General features: G+C 38.7%; 1 protein-coding gene across 1 annotated transcript; it reads right to left on the bottom strand.

Moving 5' to 3' along the window:
• Window positions 1-3,059: 3,059 nt before the first annotated feature.
• LOC117535304 (C-type lectin domain family 6 member A-like) lies at window positions 3,060-7,380 on the bottom strand. Its single transcript, XM_034199731.1, has 6 exons — window positions 7,250-7,380; window positions 6,765-6,854; window positions 5,792-5,956; window positions 4,670-4,821; window positions 3,942-4,066; window positions 3,060-3,210 (listed from the first exon to the last, which is right to left on the bottom strand). The coding sequence occupies exons 1-6, from the start codon at window positions 7,335-7,337 to the stop codon at window positions 3,060-3,062; spliced, it is 771 nt and encodes a 256-aa protein (XP_034055622.1). The 5' UTR covers window positions 7,338-7,380.
• Between the last annotated feature and the right edge of the window lie 526 nt (window positions 7,381-7,906).

Below are 7,906 nucleotides of genomic sequence, written 5' to 3'. Positions count from 1 at the left end.
GATCTTCATATCATCCTAGTTTTGTATTTAGTTTCTAGATTTGTAAACAAATCCAGAACCTTTGAAATATGTTATTGAAAAAAGACCAAGAATAATATAAACTGTACCATGTGTCCTTTTGTGTCCTTCTGTAGTCCATTTGTGGTTTGTCTTGTCTCACCCCGGCTGATATATCACAAAATCCACTGTTTAAATTGTTCCCTATATTGCCCCTATGCCCCTATAAGGTGTCCTTGGGTGTTATGAAAGGCGGCCCCCCAAAATACATGTATTATTATTATTAAGAAGAACAACTTGGTGTGGTGTGGAGGGGATGTAGGAAGCAGGAGCAGGTGGGGAGAGATGGGGCTTCAAGGTTATTTGTTTTAAATGTGTCTTGGAGATAAGGACCAGCTGCACACAATAAAATACAGTATAACACAAAACCAATAAGACACACGGTGACACATGGCACACCAACAATCAATCATCGTCCAGCCTCAGCTTTGGTATTCTTTCACAACCATGTTATGAGTTTATTAGACTGAGCAAACATAAACATATGTGGTGATCCCACGGGTTCTTGTTTGCAGACTGCGGTGATTAGAGCATTCCGTAGGCTGCACAAAAGTCCGGCATAGTCAGGTACTTCTATAAACACAATGCCAGCAAATTCCTGTATCATAATGCAAGATGTTTTTAACAAGCCAAACCACTTGGAAGAAATCATGTGTAACTTAAGTTATGTTGAAAAGAAAGAGCAGTTCTGCCTCTCCCACTGGTCTAAAGTTGCTGGGTGAACTTTGTAATACTAGGTCTCACTCACAGCCTCTTGTTATTAGCCAGCTAATAAATACAACCACATACACAAAGAAAAGCTGCAATTTCAACATGTCCAAGCATCCTGTATCATAGCCATGCTAATAATGTTTATAATAAACCAAACCGTTTGTAAATCAGTCAAGATTTCAGCGAGTTAAGAGTATTTTTGTGCAGATCACTCACCTTACAACAGCTACCATAACGCGAATCAGAGTAACTGTTGACTGTAGCAAGATGGCGGCCGGTCAGCTACGCTGGAAAATCTCCCATGAGCCATCTAGTGTTTATATATATATCTATGGTGACAATGGCCATTATGATGTTTGAAATGATGAATGTAGCATAATCTTCTTCTTCTTCTTCTGTGTTTATTGGCGGTTGGCAAACCAACTTGTAGGTGCATTACCGCCACCAATTGGACTGGAGTGTGGACAAGAGACTATGCAGAAAATAATAAACAAAACAAACAAAACAAAGAACCAAAACTCTAGATTATTTTAAATGTATCAATTTCTCTTAGAAATGTAATAATCTCACAATATTTATTGCCTGATGTTTTCTCTAACAGCCCTGATAGCGACGAGTCATGGCATTTTGCTTTCTTCAGTGTGTGGAAAAGCACATTTCTCTGAGTACTATATTTCCTGCAAAGCAGTAAAACATGCTCAACAGTTTCTGGCTGGCTGCAGTGTATACACTTTCCGGTTGGATGCTTTCCTATTATACTTAATGTATGATTGACACCTGTATGACCTATTCTCATCCGAGAAATGACATTTTCCTCCCTTTTTTTAAACCCTACCTTCATGTTGCATAATTGTAACACACAATGGTTATACACACATTCAAATGCAGCATAAAATGGTGTGAGGCATACATAAAACTTCATGTGCTTGAATATTGAACATTATAGTTTATTTTTCTCTGGCTTTACAGACATAGCCACATACACTTTATACAAAATTAACCTACAGTTGCAAGAAAAAGTGTGAACCCTTTGGATTCTCCACACATAGCGTTGTGTGTTCCTTCCAAACAACTCAACTTTGGTTTCATCTGTCCACAGAATATTTTGCCAGTAGTGCTGTGGAACATCCAGGTGCTCTTTTGCAAACTTCAAACGTGCAGCAATGTTTTTTCTGGACAGCAGTGGCTTCCTCCGTGGTGTCCTCCCATGAACTCCATTCTTGTTCAGTGTTTTACGTATCGTAGATTCGTCAAACAGAGATGTTAGCATGTGCCAGAGATTTATTTAAGTCTCTAGCTGACACTCTAGGATTCTTCTTCACCTCATTGAGCATTCTGCGCTGTGCTCTTGCAGTCATATTTACAGGACGGCCACTCCTAGGGAGAGTAGCAACAGTGCTGAACTTTCTCCATTTATAGACAATTTGTCTTACCGTGGACTGATGCACATCAAGTCTTTTAGAGATACTTTTGTAACCCTTTCCAGCTTTATGCAAGTCAACAATTCTTAATCGTAGGTCTTCTGAGAGCTCTTTTGTGCGAGGCATGGTTCACATCTGGCAATGCTTCTTAAGAATAGCAAATTCAAAACTGGTGTGTATTTTTTATAGGGCAGGGCAGCTTTAACCAACACCTCCAATCTCGTCTCATTGATTGGACTCCAGGTTGGCTGACTCCTGACTCCAATTAGCTCTTGAAGAAGTCTTTAGCCGAGGGGTTCACATACTTGTTCCACCCTGCACTGTGAATGTTTACATGGTGTGTTCAATAAAAACATGAAAACATATAATTGTTTGTGTGGTATTAGTTTAAGCAGACTGTGTTTGTCTATTGTTGTGACTTAGATGAAGATCAGAACACATTTTATGACCAACTTATGCAGAAATACAGGTAATTCCAAAGGGTTCACATACTTTTTCTTGCAACTGTATAAGACATAATACTTTTTTAACATCCTCTGCCATGAGCACACATACATTAAATAAAAAAAGTGGTCAAAACGGTTAATAATAATAACTAATACACATCTAAAATAAACATCATAAAAACAGCAGAAGACACTAACATTACAGTAACGATTTTATTCAAAACTTATTTTATGATACATAACAGGAGAGAAATATATTTAGTTTGCATTTTGGGGAGATTTCTTACCAGCATTATTGTTACTGTGTATTAAAGAAAAGTGTGATTTAATTTAGACATGTTTGTATTGAGTTATACATTCTAATAATAATCACCATCAACATGGTCTTGTCTTGTCTTGTCCTGTCCTGTCCTGTCCTCTCCTCTCACTGGAGAGTAGCTTGTCTCCTCTCACAGACCCTCCTCAGTAGGTTGGAGCACCTGTAGGTGAACCAGCTCTTCCTGTAGTCGTCTCTCGGGGTGAGGCGTCCACACAGCTCTCTGCTGTCTGCGTTATTGGGCTCACGCTCCCAAAACCTACAGGGAGAAGCAGAGGGGGAAAAAAACACAAAAACAGTCTTTAATCTGTTACCGTGGCAACCACTACTCCCCCATAAGAAAATGCATCATAAAATGAATACAACCACCCACTGTCTTTATTAGGGGAAATCTGATCATACATATGCAGAATGAGAACATATTTGTATAACTCTGATCAGAATTCATTATTAATATCGAAGAGTAAGTTCAAAAATCTTCAAACTACCTTTTACATTTCAAACAGTATGCTACATATAACAATATATATACAACATAATACCAAATCAAACAATCTTTACAAAAATAAATTATGTTTTGTTGTTACATTTTCTGTTTAAATGTATTTCCTAACACCTATTTTATGCTTTTTCTTCCTATTTAGACCCCCTTAATGTCTATTTTATTGTGCAATTTACTATTACTATCTTATTTGTAACTTGATTTTTTCCGTGTTTTTATTAAAAAGTGGAAATTACTAGGAACGTTTTTCATACAGACCTGAGCAAACTGAATGAAGTTAATTTTTTTGTACCTATTTCTCTGTATTTCACTCAGGAAACAACTTTACATGGAATCACTTATGTGTCCTTATTGGTGAACCAGCGACCTGTGACCAAACTCTTGAGTTACAGGAATAGAGATCAGGGTGGGGCAGGGTGTCCCTTAACCTCAGGAGCCCCGTCTGTCTCCGGTCAACCCCCCTCCTCTTCCTGTCTGCCATCACTCACCCTGGTCCCTTCTCCACCAGGGAGCCGTCACTCCACTGCCAGCCCCCGTCACCACCTCCCCCCCTGAGGCCCAGCCAGTACGAGTCTCCCTGGCTCAGACTCTGGGCCTTCCCCCACAGAAACACCTGAGAAACATGTCAGGAAATATCATCCATTTGTCAGGAAAGGTTTCAATGTATCACCCCTTTTCTACAAACATCATTTCACCACCCTTATTGGGAACAACATCAAGGACATAAACTGTGTTACATAAACAGTGAAAGACAAAACTTGAAACGACCTTAAGCTGCGACGTCTCCATATTTCACAGCAGTCTTAATTCTATTCTTAACTTCTCTCCCTGATGGTGTGTGAAATGTGTGTCCTCACAGCTAAAATATCAAGGAAAGCATCTCAAATGTTTACAAGTGGACACACGCAGAATATATCATCAATGAAGTTCCAGGAAAGACACATAAATACTAAGAATAGAAGGCTGTTTGCAGTAAAACCCATTATTATAATTCGCTGAATTGATTGAATATGTATTTGGAAGCAATCAGAGTGGGTTCAATGACTCAGGAAGTAGAAAATGATAGGACAGTAGTTATGTGTGTGTGTGTGTGTGTGTGTGTGTGTGTGTGTGTGTGTGTGTGTGTGTGTGTGTGTGTGTGTGTGTGTGTGTGTGTGTGTGTGTGTGTGTGTGTGTGTGTGTGTGTGTGTGTGTGTGTGTGTGTGTGTGTGTGCACCTGCTCCTCCTCTGTCTGCACTGTGGCCACAGCCCCCCCCAGTGCCATGCAGCGGTACTGGCTGCTGATCCAGTCAGCTCTGTCCTGACTGAACAGGAAACATTTTTCTCCATTAGGCGTCCAGCCGGCTGGACATGGTGTGCACACTGTCTCTGGGTGAAAAAACAAGAAGAAACAATAACAAGAATTCAAAAAACATCAGCATGTATTTACAAATTCAAGCTCAAAATGGCCCTTTGACAACAGAAATGACAATATGAAAAAAGAAACACATTTTAAGAATAGAAAATAGACAAATACCGTAGATGCTGAAATATTTAGGTAAAATAAAGAAAAGAGACCATTCAAAATAGTACAAATGAGAAAGTCTGTTAAAAAAAAGTGTTTCAGCTGACAGAAATATGCTGACAGAACCCACATCTCTTATAGCTCTGGTACATTTACATTTAAATGTGTAAACATTTTCCTAATACATCAAAAAAGTACTATGTCATGCAGTTGTGTAATAATCATGCAAATTGTTGTTTTAGGGGGAGAAACCAGGTGAATAGAACAACTATTTTAATAATATACAGTATCACCAATTCTTATAGCTGATGACTTATTACTAATATTAAATATGCAAATGATTTAACTCTGGTGAAGTTAGGAGACATATAGAGATGCAAATAGACCAAGTTAATACAATACATACCTAATGGTGTGTGTTGGTACTCATGTTAATTAATATAATACATAATAAAGCCAAAAGCAACCCTGGTTCTGGATTAAATAAGGAAATTCTATCATTTCTGTGATTGACCACCTAATTTATGGATTTTTAACAAAGCGACAACATTGAATATTTGACAAAATGCATTCTTTAGTTCGTCATTTCAATATGTCTAAACTTAACCTAACTGTTACCCTAACCCGTAAATATTGCAAACCTTACATTTGTCTTCACTCTCCTTCCCTGACCCTGGAGTCACACACACACACACACACACACACACACACACACACACACACACACACACACACACACACACACACACACACACACACACACACACACACACACACACACACACACACCACACACACACACCACACCACACACACACACACACACTGCTTTACCCCCAGTGCTGGAGTTGCTGACTGAGCAGTACTGGTTCAGAGCGGGATACTGGGAGAACAGGAGGCGATAGGACTGGTTCAGCTCCTCCAGTCTGTGCGTCAAATATTTCAGTTTGTTTTCCTGCAGGGCTGACTGTGACTGGAAGGTGAAGGTGATCTGAACCACTGCGATACCAAACACACACACACACACACACACACACACACACACACACACACACACACACACACACCACACACACACACACACACACAACACACACACACACACACCGGAAAGACAGAAAATTACTTAGGTTACACAATGTCCCATCACCTGTTTCCATGGATACAGGATAGTAAGGATGTGTCTGAGAGGAAACAAAGCTGACTGACGGAGGTACAATTAAATAAAGCACCATTCAGAAGAATCATAAAGAGTCGATCCGCTCAAACCTTCAAAACGAAGACATTCAGTCTGCTAGCACAACAGTAAAGAATGTTCTGGACTTCTTTAAAGCAAAGATGAAGACATTATCAGGTCATGGCTGCTGTTATAGTTTAACGTATAATAATAATAATAATAATAATAATAATAATAATAATAATACATGGGACTTTTATAGCGCTTTTCATGAAACTCAAAGACGCTTTGACAGAGAATTAAGAGGAGAAAAAAAGACAAGAGAAAACAAAAATATAAAATATATCCAACATTGTCAAGACATCCAAAGGAAAGCCTAACAAAATGAGACAAGGCAGAGGACAAGCCTTGAACAAGATCAATTCATTTCACATAAATGCTTAGACACCACAGGGTCTTAAAACAAAGGCGGTCGCAAACAGACTGTAACCAACTGAGACAAATGTGTAATTTGGGCTATATAGATAACACTGGATTAATTTGATTAATATGACATATTAACATAAGTTATAGAAATTGTGCCTACTCATGGGGTCAGCATTAAAAGTCAAACTGTAATGAAATACTCACAGCTGAGAGTCAGCAGGAGAGTGACCACGATGAGCAGAAAGCAGAGCAGAGAGAAGTAATGAGCCAGCTGTCTGTACCGACTCAACCAGCCTGAGACAAAAGACACATTTTAAGCCTAACAATGAATTTCAAGACAGAAGGTGTTCTGATGGACTGATTCATTCTGCAGGGGTCCCTATATCAATATCACTGTTTATAACTGCATTTTAAAAGAGAAAATGAAAATGTTTATTACATGAGTAGCTGATTATTTTATGGATCAACAGCATTATTCTTCTTAAACTTAACAATTTTCAAAGGACAACAGTATGAATACAAAACACTGAGTTTGTAAGCACTCCAAAGTTCCTTTAAGATAAAGTATTTTGCTGTGCTAAGAAATGTTTAAATATATGTATATGTTTAAATGATACACATTTGAACTTGAAATGCATACCTGTTAGTGCAGCAAGAAACACTTTGTCAAAAAAGAATAAAGAAATTACTTTTTTCTGTAGATGCTTCCTTTGGTTTCTCCTCCAGCAGAACAGATCCATTGTTGACTTTCATGGTTTCAACAGCAACCGTCGGCATGGTAGTTTGATTTTAGTGAATGCATTTATGCACAATAGCTCCGGGTTAACAGTTTATCTTATGTTGTTTTAATACCTCCAAGCCTTTGTTGCTCAGAAGCAGGAACAAAAGAACAGCCCAGTGTTCCTAATGTAAAATGATCTCACATCTGGTTGCACTGCAGCCATATGCAAAGCACAACTGTCTGATAACCAAACAACTGAAGAGTTCAGCAGCTGATGTTCAGTTTAACTCTCTACCATGGAAGTCCTTCCATCATGTTGCTGATTATTTAAAGGGGCCCTATGATGCTCATTTTCAGGTTCATTTATATGATGTGCCTCTACTGTGACATATTTACATGCTTTAAAGGTCTCCTATTATGCTAAATCCACTTTTTCATGTCTCTTATACATCAACATGTAAAAGATTCTCTCTCTTTTTGTCCTGATCCATTTATATAAAAACTTATCTGAAAATGAGCTGATCAGATTTTGGCCACTTTATGATGTCATAACGATGTTTTGGCTTGGCCAACCAAGGTAACCCCCCCCCTCCGTATCACCTGAATCTCCTCCTAGAGCACCATT

Source organism: Gymnodraco acuticeps, unplaced genomic scaffold, assembly GCF_902827175.1.
Source record: "Gymnodraco acuticeps unplaced genomic scaffold, fGymAcu1.1, whole genome shotgun sequence".
NCBI lineage: Eukaryota > Metazoa > Chordata > Actinopteri > Perciformes > Bathydraconidae > Gymnodraco > Gymnodraco acuticeps.
Note: the sequence above shows the minus strand (reverse complement) of the source record. Positions and strands in the feature narration are given on the sequence as shown.